General features: G+C 32.8%; 1 protein-coding gene across 1 annotated transcript; it reads right to left on the bottom strand.

Annotated features, from left to right (window-relative positions):
• Nucleotides 1–21,785: 21,785 nt before the first annotated feature.
• LOC140448790 (protein FAM200C-like) lies at nt 21,786–23,068 on the bottom strand. Its single transcript, XM_072541906.1, is given in 2 exon segments — nt 21,786–22,474; nt 22,477–23,068. Coding segments are annotated over 2 exon segments (1,281 nt in total).
• Between the last annotated feature and the right edge of the window lie 539 nt (nt 23,069–23,607).

Here is a 23,607-nt window from a genome sequence, read left to right on the forward strand (position 1 = left end):
TTGGATGGTAAATCCAAAATTGACCATACAGTGGACAACAGATTTATAAAGTAGCATATCCAAAGATAATCAATCAGGCAAATAATGACCCAATTCACACTATAACCAACTAAACCAAATAGGGTAGGTCCACATATACCCACATCCGGTAATATGTGCCTAACCTAAAAATTCATCAAATAAATTATTGAATCAAAATGTGGGACTAACGGCTTGAACAAAAGGACAGCCATAAAATCGATTCCATCCTGATGATCTGCCATCAGTACATTTGGGATCCAAAATAAAGACCAAAAATAAAAACTAAAAAAAAAACAACAAAATTAACTTATGCTGATACTCGATAACTATAGCAGGTAGCTACAACAAATTTATAAGAATATCTAACATAAGAGCACTAAAAAGAGTTTAATGTGCCAGTAACTCTAACAACCATAGCAAAACAGTAAGGGTTAAGGTAGGAGTAATAACAAAACAGAACATCAAGAACGAGTAGACCAATTTCTGAAGAAACTGCAGATTTATAATTCGTTCTGATATTAATAAAAGAGAACAAGATAATTCCTAATTCAATATACCAAAATATAGATAAGTGCCTGAGGAAAGAAGTGAAAATAACTATAAATGGTCATTTGTTGCCAAAATATGGAATCACTATCCATAACTGTAATCTAAACATGTTAGCTGTAAAGGGAGCAATCCATGACTTGAATAAACTATTTTATAAGTAAGAATAATAAATCAGCTAAGGAACAACAATTCGTATATTAGACCAAAGTCTGAAAATATTAAGGATTAAAGCTAAATGTTCAAATCCTAAGACGTTCTACTGCCTAGATAACTGTACAACTTGTCATGAAAATGGTGAATTCCGAAATTCATTGCAAAACTGAGGCCAACAATTGAACTAAAACTTCGAACCCACATATTCATTCACCTATACACAGGCAGAATAGTCTATATAATATAGGAGTGTCCTAAAATTATGCATAATGATTGTCTATATAAATTCCTAATGACTGATTTAAAAAAAACATCCCACATAGCAAATTCAGGTACATGTTACTATATAACTTGATTATGACCAATAACTGAATCAAATCCATACAAAAAAAATACAACATTCTTTCCAACTGGCAAAACAAGTAAGTAAAATGAGAACATAAGTTATACAACACATAAACATATAGCACAGTATAGTAGCATTACAATATTTAGTTCCATACCAATGCAACATCTAATATACGTAAACACTCTAATGGCCTTAATAATTTTAACTAATTATAAACAGATACTAATCAAAGTATAAACTGTAGATATATCAAATCTGGTGATTAATAACAAAAATCTAAGAAAATATCAAATCGTACCCAAACCGAGCCAAAACAATAACACTCATAGGAATAAGTTAACTTAATAGACATTAAGTTAATCTTCCTCTGAAGATGAAGATGTTGCCTCATCTGTTGTATTATCCGGGAGTAAATCCTTTATATGAAATTGACCAATTCGTCTATTCGTCGAATTGTCTTTTAATTCATATACTAAAGGAGATATTACCCTAACGACAGTACAGGGAACATATTTCTGACAAAACTTAGCAGAAATGGCATCACCTTTATTTGATTTTACAAAATTCCGTTTCAAAACTCGATCGCCCACAAAAAATCGCAAATCTCGTTTCCTCAAATTATACTGATGCTGATTTCTACGGTAAGAAGCTTTCAACTTCTTCCTAATGTCAGCGAATATTGGAGGTAAGTTTTGGAGATCTTCCATACGGTGAAGTTTCTCAGAAATTTGAGGAAGAGTTGTTGAATTTTCAGAAATTAAACCGAAATAATCACCTGACAATGGAACATGCCTACCAAAATTAACATAAGCTGGAGAGCACTGAGTGGTTTCATGAACAGAAGTTCGAATGGCTTGAGCAACTGAATGAATGTACTGATCCCAAGCTCTATGATCAGTGTAAGTGTAAGATCGAAGAGCAGTAACAATGCTACGATTTACACGTTCAGTGTGGTTAGCTTGCGGATGATAAGCTGCATTGTAGAATATCTTTTGGACCTTATATTTACTTAAAAGATCTTTAAAGGCTTTAGAAATAAATTGTGGACCATTATCACATGATACTATTTGGGGAATACCAAATAGTAAGAACACTTGCTCCTCTAAGAACTTCAAAATAGCTGGAGTTGTAGCCTTACGAAGAGGGCAAACTAAAGGAAATTTGGTGAAGTAATCTACAACAACCAAACAATACGTATTACCTGAATAACTACGTGGATACGGTCCAATAAGGTCTAAAGAGATCATTTGCCAAGGAAAATTAATGTTCCTAAACGAACCCATTAATCCAGCTTGAGGTAGGTTACTCGGCTTGCATGTTGCACAAACTCTACATCTAGAGATGTATTTCTTAACTGAGTTGCGCAGACCAGGCCAGTAATATAACTCAGCTATTTTACTAAATGTTTTATAAAAACCAAAGTGACCTGATGTCACATCATCATGAAAAGTTCTCAAGACTTCATCCCTATTTGCTGTTGGGACTACTATTTTCCAATCAGACATATTCGATAAAGACTCAACTGGACTGATTACATGTTTATACAGGATATTATTCTCTACCTTGAAATCAGGGTATCTAGTAGGTTCTTGGGTGACATTATGAATCATCTTTCGATACCAATTATCTGGAGATAAAGTGGACAGATCTAAAAGATTGATATCGAATGTACGTGACAACGCATCTGCAACCACAACACCATTGGCTTTGCGATGAACAATATTATAATCAAAGACAGAAAGCCTACAAATCCAACGGGATAAACGTTGTGACGGATTTTTCATGGAATGTAACCATAATAAAGAACTATGATCTGTGATGATAGTAAACTTACGACCCTCAAGATAGTACCGAAAGGCATCAAGACCATGGATAATTGCAAGAAGTTCTCTCTCTGTGGTGGAATAATTTTTCTGTGCTTTATTGAGCTTTTTGCTGGTATAAGCTATTGGATGTTCCGAACCATCCTTCATTTGAAACAGTACACCACCTGAAGCAGTGTTGGAACAATCTGTCATGAGATAGAAATGCTCTTTAAAATTCGGAGATGTCATGACAGGTGCACTAGTAAGAGCTTCTTTTATACGCCGGAAAGCATCATCGGCTTCTGAAGTCCATGTAATAGTTTGGCCTTTTTTCCTATTTTTAAGGAGATCTGTAAGTGGAGATAACAAAGTAGAATAAGACGGCACAAACCGACGATAATATCCACACATGCCTAATATCCTACGGACTTGAGTAGTAGTCTTAGGTATAGGAAAATCTTTGATAGCTGTAACTTTATCAGGGTCAGTCCTTAAACCTTTACTATCGACTACATATCCTAAAAATTTAAGACTAGGACGACAAAACTGACATTTATCTAAATTAATAGTTAAATTAGCCTCTTTGAGACGTAAAAACAACTTATCCAAAATTTCCATATGAAGAGAAAAATCAGGAGTGACAACCAAAATGTCATCCAAATAATAAAAAACATAGGGCTCTAACTGAGGACCAATGACTAAGTCCATCAGACGACACATTGTCTGAGGAGCTGAAACAAGACCAAAAGGCATAGTGACAAACTGAAATAATCCTTTCCCACTAACTGCAAAAGCTGTATACTTTTTACTTTCCTCACTTAAAGGAATTTGTAAAAAAGCTTTAGATAGGTCGATAGAAGAAATATATCTAGCATTCTGGAGTTTACTTAGAATGACGTCTATTCGAGGAATAGGATAAGCATCCCGATTTGTAGTAATATTATTCAACTTTCGACCATCGAAGCAAACCCTAAAAGATCCATCTTTTTTCTTGGTTAACCACAAAGGACTACAGTAAGAAGACGTGGAAGGTTCAATGATCTTCAACTCTAACATGGAATCAATTTCCTTTTCCAAGTCAACTTGCCAAGCCTGAGGAATAGGATACTGATATTGTCTAAAAGGTGTGGTATCTCCCACTTCGATAGTGTGAGATATTAAGGATGTACGACCTAATTTGTCTTTTGACGAAAGAATTGTAAATTTAGAGATCATATTCTCTAATTGACTTTGTTCTGAACTAGATAAACTAGTAAAATCCTGAATAGCACTAAGTAAGGACAGATTAAATTGAGAAATAGAAAAGGAAAAATTAGAACAATTTAGTGTGCTATTAAAAGCATTTAAGAAGTCCATACCTAAAATTATAGAATTCTGAACTGAAGGAATAATATAGAATGTAATTTGTTTACATAAATCTGCTACTGTGATTTCAGTTTCAAATTTGCCTGTAATAGACTGAACTGTACCATCTGCAGTAGACACTTGCAGAGAAGAAATGGGCCTAATAAAAATCTCAGCATTTTTCAGTAAAGCTAATGAATGTGAACCTATCACAGAAATGTTCGAGCCACTATCTAAAAGAGCTAAGCAAGATTGTCCTAAAATCTTAATAGGAAGATAAGGTCTATTATCATTATGTTTTCTCACTAATAACGAATTCAAATCAAAACAATTATTATCTGATTGATCAAAAATTTTAAGTGGTACTAAACTAAACTTATTATCTCTACCTACACAATCAGAGGATGCAATAGGCAAACAAGAAGAATCAGAAATAAAAGAATCCTCCTGAATTGTGGTAGACTCTGGTATAGATACTGGAACTACTACACTGCTACTATTATGTTTATTACTAAAATTTGGGAAGATATTTGGGGAAGATAATCTATGCGAATCAAATGTATTATATTGAGAAGTTACTTCTTGGAATGACTTGGTGTGGTGTGTGTTGGTTTTTTGGGGACAACCCCTTTCCCTTTCCGACTGGAAGATGGGTTTGGGTGGCTTGACGTGGTTGGACCAGTGATTTCGTTTGATGTAACGGTTTGATTCCCTGATGGGGGTGTGGACGGAGAAACGCTCAGGGGACGGGCCTCCGATCGTTCGTTTCCCGAACACTTAAAGCAATTTCGTTTGAGGGTATTTTCCCTACCACAACCGTGGCAGAAAATACGGGTACGAGGGATGCCGCAATCATAAAAAGTATGGCCAGACTCACGACAATTCCAGCACACTACAGAACTTACCACTGAGATATTACGCTCAGGGCCCTTAGATTGCCAAGAACGGTGTCTAAAAGGATTTTGCTGACCGAAAGAGTCAGAAGAGTGTTTGGAAGTGGTGGGAGGTTGAGTAGACCAAGATAAAGTTTCCTCCAAACGTTTACATTTCTCGGTGATGTCTGCTATACTGGTGATGTCTACTAAAGCTAATTGTTGGTGATAAAAAGGCAATAGACATTTCAGAATAATCTTAATTTTTGCAGAATCTGTTAAAGGAGTCTCAAGGCGACTACACATACCCAAAATGTTATTGATAAACATCGTAACAGACTCATTTGGCTTCTGTTTACGATTTTTGATTTGGTCTAGAAGGTCATCTTGAAAAGAATATGGTAGAAAATCAGATTTAAGTTTCTGAGCCAAATCAGACCAATTAGAAAAATTATTGCGGTTGTTTCTAAACCACGTAAAAGCTGCGCCTGTAAACAATTCAGCAGAAGCTGCAAAAAGATCATCTTCACTTACTCCTCTCGATACTCGAAGACATTCCACCCTATCCAAAAAAGAAATTACTTGGTCATAATGACCTTCACCAGAAAATGTAATGCCCCATTTATGTACCTGAACAGGTTTGGGGTGTAGAAATGAGTTAGCTGCTTGGACAGAAGAAATAGGAGTTGAAGTAGCAATTGGATTTACTCGTGAATCAAGTTCACCCTCTAGGCTAAGAATTCGGATTGAAATTGAGCGTTTATAAGATTGCTGATCCTCATTCGAACACGACAATAAATGAACACGGCCTGAGACATGAGCTAGACGTGATATCAGCCTGGAGTATAGGCTATCTTGGACAGTCCCTCTAAAATCGGATATCCTTTTAGCCAAATCATCCACAGTCTCATCAATCTCTTCTTGCTGCTCTAGAAAAGGAATACTTGTGGCAGAAATTTGTCGAAAGCTTCTGTTTCCTTCTTCTTGCCTTAAAGCTCCACGCAATAGTTTGCGTTTTAAATCCACATTGGAAGACTCATCAATATTGATGTCCCTAATTCTCAACTCATAATCTAATTCCTTGACTAATAAATGTTCTACCTTGAATGCAGACATTGTGAAAAAAAAATAGATGAATAAAGGAATAGACAGAGGAAATAATGTATTACCACTCCACAAAATCAATCGAAGAATAATCTAAGGTTTAAAAAAAAATATATATCTAAATAAATATATAACAACACACCACAAAATCAATCCAAGAATAATCTAAAGTTATTCACAAAAATTTTAAAATGGTTAAGTAAAGTTAAGTAAATATAACACAATCCTTGAAGCAACACACAATGGTTTCAACAAGTATATGATTAACAAATAATTGAATATAAAAACCCACCAATATTGGCTAATAAATATATATAAAAATAGTAATATCTAAATTATTAAATTCTTATAGTTCAATAATTAGTAAAATAGATTGTTAACTGTACACAATGATTAAGAAGGTGAGGGTTTAAATATGAATATAAGTAAACTGCAGCAATACAAGTATACCTATAAATGTAAATCTAAAAAGAAAAGATAAATAAATAAGGAAGTTAAAAAAAATGAACAAAGAGCAACAGGAACAAATTAGAAATAATAAAGAATATTTTGCAACGAGAAATATATTACAGAATGTACGGTCTGAACTGAGAATAGGCACCACGTTGGGCTCGCCAATGTAACAAAAATATGTTAATGTAGCAACAATTGTGCTAGAGGAAGTCTGGGTGACTCTATCCAGTGTAGCAAAAGGGTGAACTCTAAAATGCACCTTGATACACCAACGAACTACTATGGGGAATAACGGAAGATGGAAGGGATTAGATAGAAATAAATTATGTAAAAGAAATAAATATGAATTTTATGAAGTAAATATGAATTTTAAAATATAACAGAATTAAGTGTTGGCTAGCGACTATGCAGGAGAATGACCACTTGACACTCAAAGAAGGATTCGGCCAATTTGCATGCCCTACAGAGACCGTAAGATATAAGAATTAATGACAAGAAAACCACCAAGAAATAAACAGATGAAAAAATAAAAGCTGCTCTAGTGAATGCTTGGGCGCCAGGAAGTTAAATGTTTTCTTCCGAGATATCTTGTATTGCTGAAATATGAAAGATAGGTACTGATTGAAATATTGAATTGTTTTAACCCAACTTTAATAAATACCAATTTTATGTACAGACTATTTTAAACACTTATATATGACCCATCACCTCTTATATACAATTAACTTATCTATCTTCTTCTTCTTCTGGTTCCTATCCGTTTCGGATGTTGGAAATCATATTGGCAATCATGACCTTGCTTGCTGCGGCTCGAAACAGCTCCGTTGAGGTTTTCTTAAACCATGTTCTTAAATTCCGCAGCCATGATATTCTCCTTCTACCGGGTCCTCGCTTACCTTTGACTTTACCTTGCAATATAGACTGCAGCAGGGAGTAAGGAGTAAGAAGTAAGGAACTTATCTATATTTACAGTAAAATCCCTGAATAATTATAAAACAATTTACCCCTGATATACCCCTTAAAAATTTCAAATTGTGACAAAAGTTAGATCCAATAATAATATATAAATAATAAATATAATTATATACTACTCACTAATAGTTAGTTTTCGTTCAAAAATTGTTTAGGTTTTTAAGAAAAAAAATTCTCTGGGATATGTGTGCACACAATAACCTAACAAAGAGAAATTCAAGGGAGAGTTATAACCTCATCCCTTGGTAAACAATAAATAATTAAATTAAATTACAATGATAAAATGTTTTTTTTTAGGAAAAATTGAAAATATTTATTATTAAGGATAGTTTTTGTTATTAAAAATTGAACCAAAAGTTAAACCTTGAAGAGGACATAAAAAAAATTATTTAAAGTAATTGAATGATAATAAAAAAAAATAAGTCAGTTCTTCCTGTCGGTTTCCCTCGAAGAGTGGAGAACTGGACTCAGGTGGTAACAAGATACCAAACCTGTATTCCCTGGATCAGGTACTATTGGACAAATACGTCCCTTTAAACTGCTTCTTAATTTCCCATAAAAAAACCAACTTGAAACTCCTTCCCCTTATCTTTATTAAGTATAACCCCAACTAAAAAATAATTCTTCCCCTGACTTGTAACTGGATTCTTGAGTAGGCTAAAAAAACAGTTGTGTTACTCCAAGTTTTTTGTACATACAAAAGTTAAGGAAAAACACAAGGGTTATCAACCTTGGAAGGCGATACAAAAAATGTCAGCAAGTGACCTTAAATTGAAATAAAAACCTTAATGGTTTTCGGTAAATAGTGACCTTCGAATGGTGTGACAATGTTTTTATAATGTATGGATATATTAGATAGATAATTTTAACTGAAAACATGATCTTTATATATTATAGAATAGGAAAAAAAAGAAATATTAGCCGGTTTAAATGGTATGAAATTGAAATACATAATTGTTTACTTTAACTCTTGAAAGGAAATAAAAATTTGAGATAGATATAGAATCTAATACTTATAATTTATTTAGGTATAAAACTTTTCCTTAATGAAATAAGGTGAAATATAACATGTATCAAATATATGAGATACCTATCAAAGACGAAATTAAAATAGGTCTGAATTTTACTAACAATGACGGATGATATAAAGGATTTTTCCTTATAATTTATTTGTAATTTTATCTTACCGGCTAGGGTGATCCAACTGAAAATATCCTCGTACAAAACAACAAAATAACTCAAATGGTTTCTTCTAAAATAACAGCTCTTCACATAAAAAATAAACTTAAACTAAATTCGGGAAAAAAAAATGGACTCCCAGCCGCTCTACTCTGAGATGTTTATTCACTCACATCCAGTTAACAAGTGACAAGTTGAGATTTTACACGCCGCAGAATAAATGTACTTTCAGAATTTCACCGCTGAGGGCGCAGTTTAATGCCAATATCAGAAATTAAAATTTACTGGGAGTTATTTAAATATTTAGTTTAAGAATATTTTAATATGAATTTAATTTAGAATCAAATTAAAAGATTCCAGTCACAAAAAGAAGGTAAACGAATATTTAAGTAACGGACTCGTTACATTCCCCTCTTACTTGGAGAAAAAAAAATTTTTAGTGAAAAAAAATTTTTTTTTTTACTTGACTGATTGGTTAGATGTAGGTTAACCAATACTTCAACCATATGTGGAGCAATCAAGAATCGAGAAAAAAATAAACTTATATATAAAAAATTATAGCCATGGCAACAATTTGCCAAGTACAGCTATAAACTATATTAACTCACTAAAATACTTCCAAAACAATCTACATCGATTCACATGATTATAATTAACCGCAGATTATGAGTGATGTAGGAATAAAAAAAATGGTTTCATCTAAAGATACCCACATGTAACTAAGTAAAAAGTCACATACTATTTAGAGTAAAGTTAAAGTAAGGTAACTCCAACATAGCATAGTATAGACTAATAATACAAATACTCAATAAAAATAATCCAAAATAATGTGAAATCGGACCCTGGTTCCAAAATTGACTCATCAATGGACAACAGATTTATAGAAGAGCATATCCAAGGAATAATCAATCAGGCAAATAGGTGGACCGATACACAATAATAAGTAATAATAAAAATACCAACGTACTTATATAAAACAATATAAGTAACAATAAAAATACCAAATGTATAGACAACAATATAAGTGTCGAATTGGATGGTAAATCCAAAATTGACCATACAGTGGACAACAGATTTATAAAGTAGCATATCCAAAGATAATCAATCAGGCAAATAATGACCCAATTCACACTATAACCAACTAAACCAAATAGGGTAGGTCCACATATACCCACATCCGGTAATATGTGCCTAACCTAAAAATTCATCAAATAAATTATTGAATCAAAATGTGGGACTAACGGCTTGAACAAAAGGACAGCCATAAAATCGATTCCATCCTGATGATCTGCCATCAGTACATTTGGGATCCAAAATAAAGACCAAAAATAAAAACTAAAAAAAAAACAACAAAATTAACTTATGCTGATACTCGATAACTATAGCAGGTAGCTACAACAAATTTATAAGAATATCTAACATAAGAGCACTAAAAAGAGTTTAATGTGCCAGTAACTCTAACAACCATAGCAAAACAGTAAGGGTTAAGGTAGGAGTAATAACAAAACAGAACATCAAGAACGAGTAGACCAATTTCTGAAGAAACTGCAGATTTATAATTCGTTCTGATATTAATAAAAGAGAACAAGATAATTCCTAATTCAATATACCAAAATATAGATAAGTGCCTGAGGAAAGAAGTGAAAATAACTATAAATGGTCATTTGTTGCCAAAATATGGAATCACTATCCATAACTGTAATCTAAACATGTTAGCTGTAAAGGGAGCAATCCATGACTTGAATAAACTATTTTATAAGTAAGAATAATAAATCAGCTAAGGAACAACAATTCTTATATTAGACCAAAGTCTGAAAATATTAAGGATTAAAGCTAAATGTTCAAATCCTAAGACGTTCTACTGCCTAGATAACTGTACAACTTGTCATGAAAATGGTGAATTCCGAAATTCATTGCACAACTGAGGCCAACAATTGAACTAAAACTTCGAACCCACATATTCATTCACCTATACACAGGCAGAATAGTCTATATAATATAGGAGTGTCCTAAAATTATGCATAATGATTGTCTATATAAATTCCTAATGACTGATTTAAAAAAAACATCCCACATAGCAAATTCAGGTACATGTTACTATATAACTTGATTATGACCAATAACTGAATCAAATCCATACAAAAAAAATACAACATTCTTTCCAACTGGCAAAACAAGTAAGTAAAATGAGAACATAAGTTATACAGCACATAAACATATAGCACAGTATAGTAGCATTACAATATTTAGTTCCATACCAATGCAACATCTAATATACGTAAACACTCTAATGGCCTTAATAATTTTAACTAATTATAAACAGATACTAATCAAAGTATAAACTGTAGATATATCAAATCTGGTGATTAATAACAAAAATCTAAGAAAATATCAAATCGTACCCAAACCGAGCCAAAACAATAACACTCATAGGAATAAGTTAACTTAATAGACATTAAGTTAATCTTCCTCTGAAGATGAAGATGTTGCCTCATATGTTGTATTATCCGGGAGTAAATCCTTTATATGAAATTGACCAATTCGTCTATTCGTCGAATTGTCTTTTAATTCATATACTAAAGGAGATATTACCCTAACGACAGTACAGGGAACATATTTCTGACAAAACTTAGCAGAAATGGCATCACCTTTATTTGATTTTACAAAATTCCGTTTCAAAACTCGATCGCCCACAAAAAATCGCAAATCTCGTTTCCTCAAATTATACTGATGCTGATTTCTACGGTAAGAAGCTTTCAACTTCTTCCTAATGTCAGCGAATATTGGAGGTAAGTTTTGGAGATCTTCCATACGGTGAAGTTTCTCAGAAATTTGAGGAAGAGTTGTTGAATTTTCAGAAATTAAACCGAAATAATCACCTGACAATGGAACATGCCTACCAAAATTAACATAAGCTGGAGAGCACTGAGTGGTTTCATGAACAGAAGTTCGAATGGCTTGAGCAACTGAATGAATGTACTGATCCCAAGCTCTATGATCAGTGTAAGTGTAAGATCGAAGAGCAGTAACAATGCTACGATTTACACGTTCAGTGTGGTTAGCTTGCGGATGATAAGCTGCATTGTAGAATATCTTTTGGACCTTATATTTACTTAAAAGATCTTTAAAGGCTTTAGAAATAAATTGTGGACCATTATCACATGATACTATTTGGGGAATACCAAATAGTAAGAACACTTGCTCCTCTAAGAACTTCAAAATAGCTGGAGTTGTAGCCTTACGAAGAGGGCAAACTAAAGGAAATTTGGTGAAGTAATCTACAACAACCAAACAATACGTATTACCTGAATAACTACGTGGATACGGTCCAATAAGGTCTAAAGAGATCATTTGCCAAGGAAAATTAATGTTCCTAAACGAACCCATTAATCCAGCTTGAGGTAGGTTACTCGGCTTGCATGTTGCACAAACTCTACATCTAGAGATGTATTTCTTAACTGAGTTGCGCAGACCAGGCCAGTAATATAACTCAGCTATTTTACTAAATGTTTTATAAAAACCAAAGTGACCTGATGTCACATCATCATGAAAAGTTCTCAAGACTTCATCCCTATTTGCTGTTGGGACTACTATTTTCCAATCAGACATATTCGATAAAGACTCAACTGGACTGATTACATGTTTATACAGGATATTATTCTCTACCTTGAAATCAGGGTATCTAGTAGGTTCTTGGGTGACATTATGAATCATCTTTCGATACCAATTATCTGGAGATAAAGTGGACAGATCTAAAAGATTGATATCGAATGTACGTGACAACGCATCTGCAACCACAACACCATTGGCTTTGCGATGAACAATATTATAATCAAAGACAGAAAGCCTACAAATCCAACGGGATAAACGTTGTGACGGATTTTTCATGGAATGTAACCATAATAAAGAACTATGATCTGTGATGATAGTAAACTTACGACCCTCAAGATAGTACCGAAAGGCATCAAGACCATGGATAATTGCAAGAAGTTCTCTCTCTGTGGTGGAATAATTTTTCTGTGCTTTATTGAGCTTTTTGCTGGTATAAGCTATTGGATGTTCCGAACCATCCTTCATTTGAAACAGTACACCACCTGAAGCAGTGTTGGAACAATCTGTCATGAGATAGAAATGCTCTTTAAAATTCGGAGATGTCATGACAGGTGCACTAGTAAGAGCTTCTTTTATACGCCGGAAAGCATCATCGGCTTCTGAAGTCCATGTAATAGTTTGGCCTTTTTTCCTATTTTTAAGGAGATCTGTAAGTGGAGATAACAAAGTAGAATAAGACGGCACAAACCGACGATAATATCCACACATGCCTAATATCCTACGGACTTGAGTAGTAGTCTTAGGTATAGGAAAATCTTTGATAGCTGTAACTTTATTAGGGTCAGTCCTTAAACCTTTACTATCGACTACATATCCTAAAAATTTAAGACTAGGACGACAAAACTGACATTTATCTAAATTAATAGTTAAATTAGCCTCTTTGAGACGTAAAAACAACTTATCCAAAATTTCCATATGAAGAGAAAAATCAGGAGTGACAACCAAAATGTCATCCAAATAATAAAAAACATAGGGCTCTAACTGAGGACCAATGACTAAGTCCATCAGACGACACATTGTCTGAGGAGCTGAAACAAGACCAAAAGGCATAGTGACAAACTGAAATAATCCTTTCCCACTAACTGCAAAAGCTGTATACTTTTTACTTTCCTCACTTAAAGGAATTTGTAAAAAAGCTTTAGATAGGTCGATAGAAGAAATATATCTAGCATTCTGGAGTTTACTTAGAATGACGTCTATTCGAGGAATAGGATAAGCATCCCGATTTGTAGTAATATTATTCAACTTTCGACCATCGAAGCAAACCCTAAAAGATCCATCTTTTTTCTTGGTTAACCACAAAGGACTACAGTAAGAAGACGTGGAAGGTTCAATGATCTTCAACTCTAACATGGAATCAATTTCCTTTTCCAAGTCAACTTGCCAAGCCTGAGGAATAGGATACTGATATTGTCTAAAAGGTGTGGTATCTCCCACTTCGATAGTGTGAGATATTAAGGATGTACGACCTAATTTGTCTTTTGACGAAAGAATTGTAAATTTAGAGATCATATTCTCTAATTGACTTTGTTCTGAACTAGATAAACTAGTAAAATCCTGAATAGCACTAAGTAAGGACAGATTAAATTGAGAAATAGAAAAGGAAAAATTAGAACAATTTAGTGTGCTATTAAAAGCATTTAAGAAGTCCATACCTAAAATTATAGAATTCTGAACTGAAGGAATAATATAGAATGTAATTTGTTTACATAAATCTGCTACTGTGATTTCAGTTTCAAATTTGCCTGTAATAGACTGAACTGTACCATCTGCAGTAGACACTTGCAGAGAAGAAATGGGCCTAATAAAAATCTCAGCATTTTTCAGTAAAGCTAATGAATGTGAACCTATCACAGAAATGTTCGAGCCACTATCTAAAAGAGCTAAGCAAGATTGTCCTAAAATCTTAATAGGAAGATAAGGTCTATTATCATTATGTTTTCTCACTAATAACGAATTCAAATCAAAACAATTATTATCTGATTGATCAAAAATTTTAAGTGGTACTAAACTAAACTTATTATCTCTACCTACACAATCAGAGGATGCAATAGGCAAACAAGAAGAATCAGAAATAAAAGAATCCTCCTGAATTGTGGTAGACTCTGGTATAGATACTGGAACTACTACACTGCTACTATTATGTTTATTACTAAAATTTGGGAAGATATTTGGGGAAGATAATCTATGCGAATCAAATGTATTATATTGAGAAGTTACTTCTTGGAATGACTTGGTGTGGTGTGTGTTGGTTTTTTGGGGACAACCCCTTTCCCTTTCCGACTGGAAGATGGGTTTGGGTGGCTTGACGTGGTTGGACCAGTGATTTCGTTTGATGTAACGGTTTGATTCCCTGATGGGGGTGTGGACGGAGAAACGCTCAGGGGACGGGCCTCCGATCGTTCGTTTCCCGAACACTTAAAGCAATTTCGTTTGAGGGTATTTTCCCTACCACAACCGTGGCAGAAAATACGGGTACGAGGGATGCCGCAATCATAAAAAGTATGGCCAGACTCACGACAATTCCAGCACACTACAGAACTTACCACTGAGATATTACGCTCAGGGCCCTTAGATTGCCAAGAACGGTGTCTAAAAGGATTTTGCTGACCGAAAGAGTCAGAAGAGTGTTTGGAAGTGGTGGGAGGTTGAGTAGACCAAGATAAAGTTTCCTCCAAACGTTTACATTTCTCGGTGATGTCTGCTATACTGGTGATGTCTACTAAAGCTAATTGTTGGTGATAAAAAGGCAATAGACATTTCAGAATAATCTTAATTTTTGCAGAATCTGTTAAAGGAGTCTCAAGGCGACTACACATACCCAAAATGTTATTGATAAACATCGTAACAGACTCATTTGGCTTCTGTTTACGATTTTTGATTTGGTCTAGAAGGTCATCTTGAAAAGAATATGGTAGAAAATCAGATTTAAGTTTCTGAGCCAAATCAGACCAATTAGAAAAATTATTGCGGTTGTTTCTAAACCACGTAAAAGCTGCGCCTGTAAACAATTCAGCAGAAGCTGCAAAAAGATCATCTTCACTTACTCCTCTCGATACTCGAAGACATTCCACCCTATCCAAAAAAGAAATTACTTGGTCATAATGACCTTCACCAGAAAATGTAATGCCCCATTTATGTACCTGAACAGGTTTGGGGTGTAGAAATGAGTTAGCTGCTTGGACAGAAGAAATAGGAGTTGAAGTAGCAATTGGATTTACTCGTGAATCAAGTTCACCCTCTAGGCTAAGAATTCGGATTGAAATTGAGCGTTTATAAGATTGCTGATCCTCATTCGAACACGACAATAAATGAACACGGCCTGAGACATGAGCTAGACGTGATATCAGCCTGGAGTATAGGCTATCTTGGACAGTCCCTCTAAAATCGGATATCCTTTTAGCCAAATCATCCACAGTCTCATCAATCTCTTCTTGCTGCTCTAGAAAAGGAATACTTGTGGCAGAAATTTGTCGAAAGCTTCTGTTTCCTTCTTCTTGCCTTAAAGCTCCACGCAATAGTTTGCGTTTTAAATCCACATTGGAAGACTCATCAATATTGATGTCCCTAATTCTCAACTCATAATCTAATTCCTTGACTAATAAATGTTCTACCTTGAATGCAGACATTGTGAAAAAAAAATAGATGAATAAAGGAATAGACAGAGGAAATAATGTATTACCACTCCACAAAATCAATCGAAGAATAATCTAAGGTTTAAAAAAAAAATATATATCTAAATAAATATATAACAACACACCACAAAATCAATCCAAGAATAATCTAAAGTTATTCACAAAAATTTTAAAATGGTTAAGTAAAGTTAAGTAAATATAACACAATCCTTGAAGCAACACACAATGGTTTCAACAAGTATATGATTAACAAATAATTGAATATAAAAACCCACCAATATTGGCTAATAAATATATATAAAAATAGTAATATCTAAATTATTAAATTCTTATAGTTCAATAATTAGTAAAATAGATTGTTAACTGTACACAATGATTAAGAAGGTGAGGGTTTAAATATGAATATAAGTAAACTGCAGCAATACAAGTATACCTATAAATGTAAATCTAAAAAGAAAAGATAAATAAATAAGGAAGTTAAAAAAAATGAACAAAGAGCAACAGGAACAAATTAGAAATAATAAAGAATATTTTGCAACGAGAAATATATTACAGAATGTACGGTCTGAACTGAGAATAGGCACCACGTTGGGCTCGCCAATGTAACAAAAATATGTTAATGTAGCAACAATTGTGCTAGAGGAAGTCTGGGTGACTCTATCCAGTGTAGCAAAAGGGTGAACTCTAAAATGCACCTTGATACACCAACGAACTACTATGGGGAATAACGGAAGATGGAAGGGATTAGATAGAAATAAATTATGTAAAAGAAATAAATATGAATTTTATGAAGTAAATATGAATTTTAAAATATAACAGAATTAAGTGTTGGCTAGCGACTATGCAGGAGAATGACCACTTGACACTCAAAGAAGGATTCGGCCAATTTGCATGCCCTACAGAGACCGTAAGATATAAGAATTAATGACAAGAAAACCACCAAGAAATAAACAGATGAAAAAATAAAAGCTGCTCTAGTGAATGCTTGGGCGCCAGGAAGTTAAATGTTTTCTTCCGAGATATCTTGTATTGCTGAAATATGAAAGATAGGTACTGATTGAAATATTGAATTGTTTTAACCCAACTTTAATAAATACCAATTTTATGTACAGACTATTTTAAACACTTATATATGACCCATCACCTCTTATATACAATTAACTTATCTATATTTACAGTAAAATCCCTGAATAATTATAAAACAATTTACCCCTGATATACCCCTTAAAAATTTCAAATTGTGACAAAAGTTAGATCCAATAATAATATATAAATAATAAATATAATTATATACTACTCACTAATAGTTAGTTTTCGTTCAAAAATTGTTTAGGTTTTTAAGAAAAAAAATTCTCTGGGATATGTGTGCACACAATAACCTAACAAAGAGAAATTCAAGGGAGAGTTATAACCTCATCCCTTGGTAAACAATAAATAATTAAATTAAATTACAATGATAAAATGTTTTTTTTTTAGGAAAAATTGAAAATATTTATTATTAAGGATAGTTTTTGTTATTAAAAATTGAACCAAAAGTTAAACCTTGAAGAGGACATAAAAAAAATTATTTAAAGTAATTGAATGATAATAAAAAAAAATAAGTCAGTTCTTCCTGTCGGTTTCCCTCGAAGAGTGGAGAACTGGACTCAGGTGGTAACAAGATACCAAACCTGTATTCCCTGGATCAGGTACTATTGGACAAATACGTCCCTTTAAACTGCTTCTTAATTTCCCATAAAAAAACCAACTTGAAACTCCTTCCCCTTATCTTTATTAAGTATAACCCCAACTAAAAAATAATTCTTCCCCTGACTTGTAACTGGATTCTTGAGTAGGCTAAAAAAACAGTTGTGTTACTCCAAGTTTTTTGTACATACAAAAGTTAAGGAAAAACACAAGGGTTATCAACCTTGGAAGGCGATACAAAAAATGTCAGCAAGTGACCTTAAATTGAAATAAAAACCTTAATGGTTTTCGGTAAATAGTGACCTTCGAATGGTGTGACAATGTTTTTATAATGTATGGATATATTAGATAGATAATTTTAACTGAAAACATGATCTTTATATATTATAGAATAGGAAAAAAAAGAAATATTAGCCGGTTTAAATGGTATGAAATTGAAATACATAATTGTTTACTTTAACTCTTGAAAGGAAATAAAAATTTGAGATAGATATAGAATCTAATACTTATAATTTATTTAGGTATAAAACTTTTCCTTAATGAAATAAGGTGAAATATAACATGTATCAAATATATGAGATACCTATCAAAGACGAAATTAAAATAGGTCTGAATTTTACTAACAATGACGGATGATATAAAGGATTTTTCCTTATAATTTATTTGTAATTTTATCTTACCGGCTAGGGTGATCCAACTGAAAATATCCTCGTACAAAACAACAAAATAACTCAAATGGTTTCTTCTAAAATAACAGCTCTTCACATAAAAAATAAACTTAAACTAAATTCGGGAAAAAAAAATGGACTCCCAGCCGCTCTACTCTGAGATGTTTATTCACTCACATCCAGTTAACAAGTGACAAGTTGAGATTTTACACGCCGCAGAATAAATGTACTTTCAGAATTTCACCGCTGAGGGCGCAGTTTAATGCCAATATCAGAAATTAAAATTTACTGGGAGTTATTTAAATATTTAGTTTAAGAATATTTTAATATGAATTTAATTTAGAATCAAATTAAAAGATTCCAGTCACAAAAAGAAGGTAAACGATTATTTAAGTAACGGACTCGTTACATTATCCTTGTTTTTGTGAAATTACTTTTTCCAATTATCAGCTTCCACCAATTTAAAATATTTTTCTGCTTAACTGTATTTATATTTATTCTTCTTTTTAATACACCAATCTCCAATCACCAAATATTATATAATTTTAATTTTCAATTGATACTTTCTTCCATTATCCAATTACCATGTTTACATAACATAATTTTTAATCTTCAATAATATTATCTTTATACTGTTTATTAATCTTCTGGGCCTTCTGACCGACTATCTTAAATTATTGAACAATTGACTTCACTAACTAAATGTGTCTGTCTTCTAACTAACTTTCTTACTAACTGACTGGCCCCTTGAATCCAAATCACCGAGTATTTATACCTTTTCAATGTTCCAGAACCATCTGGCAAGAAATCTTATTCGATTTGTTCCATTTCCTACATATCTGAATTTTCTGGAATAATCCATTTTGCAAACAGGTTATCTTCGGTGATCTAGAGAATTCCTTACTTTTCTATCGAGAATTTTGTCGACATTTAGGCTTTTCAGATCAGAATATACACTTAAATCAGTAACTATATATAAATTAAACATTTTAAACTAACATATTATTATAACCCCACTTTATATTCCTAATTATTATTTAAAATGTCACTTTCAGAGTATGTATATCTGTCTGTCACTTAAATGTATAGTTGGTTGCCTAATCACATGGCTCACTTAAATGTATTTACAATATTATAATTATTAAAATAAAACTTTTTACACTTATTATATGCTAATTTCTTAAGAATACCCTCATATAAATAATTTTTATAAAATTCTCTAGTATATAACTTATTAAAACAACCAAATACTTTTAATATCTAATATTATCTAGTATATAACTTATAAATTAATTTTTTAAATACTATTTTTCTTTCTCCTATATTCTATATCATTTCAATATATATATATATATATATATATATATATATATATATATATATATATATATATATATATATATTACAACCACCAAACTGCCAACATTAAAGTGAATGACCGGTTGATAGAGACAATCTCCATAGATAGAGGAGTAAGACAAGGATGGATTCTATCTCCAGTGCTATTTAACATGTACTCGGAGCGTATCTTCGAGCAAGCACTGGGAGAACTAGAGGAAGGCGTCTTAGTTAACGGAGTGCGTCTAAACAACATAAGATATGCTGACGACGCAGTAGTTTGTGCAGATAGCCTAGATGGTTTACAAACAATAATGTCTGGATCCTAATATGGGCTGGATCTCAATACGAAGAAAATAAAGTATATGGTAGTTAGTAAGCGCGAAATATTAAATACACATATTTTAGTAAACCAACAGCCAATTGACAGGGTAAACAGCTACACATATCTTAGTACTAAACACTAGTACTACCATGGACATATAAACAGTCAACACTCTACTAAAATAAAACAACGCATAGTGTCCAATATCAAATCTTCATAATTCATATCCGAAATTGGACAGTATAATTTTATCACCCAGTAGACCGAATGAATCTATTTGTTATTAAATACACACACGTAGTTAATTAGGTTACATACACATTTGGTCAATTATAAATAATAATTTGGACATCAGTCAAAAGTACTGACAAAGTTAAACAATTTACATAAATTAAATACACATATCACGCTACGTACGCGAAAAATATTGACCCAAATAGAATTTATATAAAACTAATATCTCTTGACTAGAGAAGCATTCAATCAATATTCACTCAACGAACATATAGTCTTCAACGATCAACTTCATCAGTCTCTACTCAAAGTAATCCCGGGTCTACACCCATAGTGTACGTCTCAACAATAAACTCTGCTACTATTATTTGGTGTTTCCATTACAACAGAACGAACATCTTCACTGAGCCAACGAAGGGAATTTGTTCACATAGGCAAAGCAAGATTAGCGTTCGTAAAGATGAAGTCTCTTTTCAGAAGTCACGATTTATCACTTAGTACCAAAATTTCTATCATCAGATGCTATATATTTTCTATCTATCATTATTATACGGAGTAGATGTATGGACGCTCTCGGAAGCTTCTTTAGGAAAGCTCGATGCCTTCGAGATGTAGTGTTATAGGCGCATCTTAAGAATTTCACGGGTGGATCGTTAACTAATATTGAGGTCCTACGTAGAATGGGTAACGAATGCGAGATCACTAACACAATCAAAGAGCGCAAATTAGAATATCTTGGCCATGTTATGAGAAATGACCAGAGATATGGCTTATTGCAATTCATTCTTTAGAGCAGTGGTTCCCAACCTTTTTCGGCCTACCGCCCATTTTTCCAAAAACAAAATACTTAACGCCCCCCTTGAAAAACTCTTCCATTCTTAAAATTAGTAACGCACTTTCATTCACAATTGTTTTAATTTTTTTGAGTCAAAGGCTACCTTAAATATGATTCGACGGCCCCTTAACTAATCCAAGCAACAACAAATTTAAAAAAAAATGTTTTATTCAAAAATACAGTATTCATGTATTGATCAAACTTTAACTTAAATACATATCATAAAAAACAATATAATAATAATATAACATTTTTAATGAGAAGGCTGAGCTTGATGTAATGATAGTAATCTGTCAATATTTGGTTCCATAATTCTCTTTCGGCTAAATACGATGAAGGAAAGGCAATGAAAAACTTCTTTGATGCAGCCCATAAAGCTGGATATAATACTGAAATTTGACATTGCAGCCAAAATTCTTGATATCCATTTTTAAATTTTACTTTTAACTCTTCATTTGTTGACAATTCTATCAATTCCTCCTGTAGTGATAATTCTGCTGTTTCTAAACTTGAGAACGGTTCTAGCACCCAATATGGAATAATCAGACCAAGGATATCCTGAAATCTATTCCTAAAATCTTCTTGAAGTGCTTCCAAGTGCTGGCAATATACCAGAATGTCTTCATCATTTGTCTCCACAGAGGAAAGATTTTAAAACTGATGAAATTGTCTCCGATCCAAATTTTGCCTATACAAATTAAGTTTTGACACGAACGAGGAAATAGTTCCTTTTGCTTTGATCAAATTCAAATTATCACCTTGTAGCTGTAGGTTTGTTTCATTAAATTTATCATATAAATCAGTTAAATAAGCAATATCGATCTTAAATTTTAATAAATTGTCTCTCAAAGAATCATTTTTGCTTTCAAAAAACTCTAAAACTGAGTCAAAGAGATCATAAAATCTTTTTAGACAGGTACCTTTCAAAAGCCATCGAACCTCTGTGGGCAACAATAAACGATTAAAATTCTCGTCGTTTTCATCACACAGTTTTCTAAACAATCTATCATTAAGAGCACTGCTTCTGATCTTGTTAACTGCAGTAATTACATATTGTAGTGAACAATGAAGGCGATCACTAAGATTTTTTGCAACTAAATACTGTCTGTGAATTACACAATGCACGGCGAGTATATTTGGTACCGCTTTTTTCAAATATGCTATCAGTCCGCGGTGTCGTCCAACCATTGCCGAAGCACTATCTGTAGCAACAGTTATGACATTTTCCAGAGGTATACCTTTATCTGTAAAATAGTGTTCCAGAACATTAAATATCGATATGCCTTTAGTATCTGTTTCCAGTGTTCTTACAAATAACAGTTCTTGACAGATTTTTTCACTTTTATAAAGCGAACGTACGCAAGAAGTAAAGACTCATTGTTTGGCAGAGTTGATTCATCAAGCTGTAAAGAAAACTCAGTAGTCTTTAAATAATCAGTTAGAGAACGCTCCACATCCTCAGACATTTCGTGAATTCGTCTCTGTACCGTATTATTGCTTAATGGAATTTTTTTAATAATATCAGATGCCGGCTGGTGCAGTACAGTCCGCAAAACTTCACTTACAGCTGGCAGTATTAATTCTTCGCCAATAGTATGGAGTTTTCCTGATTTAGCTATAAGTAAGGAAATGTAATAAGAAGCACGTAGCCCATTATCGTCTTGCTTTGATGCTGCTGAAAAGATACTAGCTAAAGTTGGACGTTTGAAATGTTGTTTTTTGAGCATTTCGAAATATGATAAATTTCTGTCTTTTCCGTCGGGATGTATTTTGGTCAAATGTTCTTGTAATCGTGAAGGTTTCATGGCTTCATTTGAGAAAACTCTCTGGCAAATTAAACACATTGGTAATGCCTTATTAGAAGGCGACTGAATAAAACCATACTTCAAATATTTGACATTGTATTGTCTGCACTTTTTCTTTGGATCGGACATACTGTAGATATATCTGTAAAAATAAATATGCTGTAGCCACCGCTTTGATAATTTTAAATAATAAACTTTTAAATATTTTTTTAGTTAGCAAAATCAATATTTCAGAGTGGCGGAATATCCAAGCAAGTAGTCGAGAAATTTAAAACATACCACAAGTAAATAAATATACACTGAGAGAAGAATTTGAGGAAAAATTACAAAACAACTTATTAAAAATTACCATACTGTACACATATTATAAAAACAACTTTATATTCAGTAAATAGTTTATTTTTGGCAGTCTATGATCACTATAGTAAATTTTATTAAGATTTTTTGTACTTTTTCCCCAATTCTTCTCTCAGTGTAGGTAGGTCCTAATTAACTTTTTACTTTGATCCAGTTTGTGCAAGTTGGTACTTTTTGAATATTTTACAATAACTATACATATAAGAAAACAAATTTAGATTTATTACATTTTTACAAATACCTCGTAAATTACGATAGGGAAAAATACTAGAGAATTATAGTAAGTGATATAAATGCCACGTAGATACTTA

This window comes from Diabrotica undecimpunctata, chromosome 8 (genome assembly GCF_040954645.1).
Source record: "Diabrotica undecimpunctata isolate CICGRU chromosome 8, icDiaUnde3, whole genome shotgun sequence".
Lineage (NCBI taxonomy): Eukaryota > Metazoa > Arthropoda > Insecta > Coleoptera > Chrysomelidae > Diabrotica > Diabrotica undecimpunctata.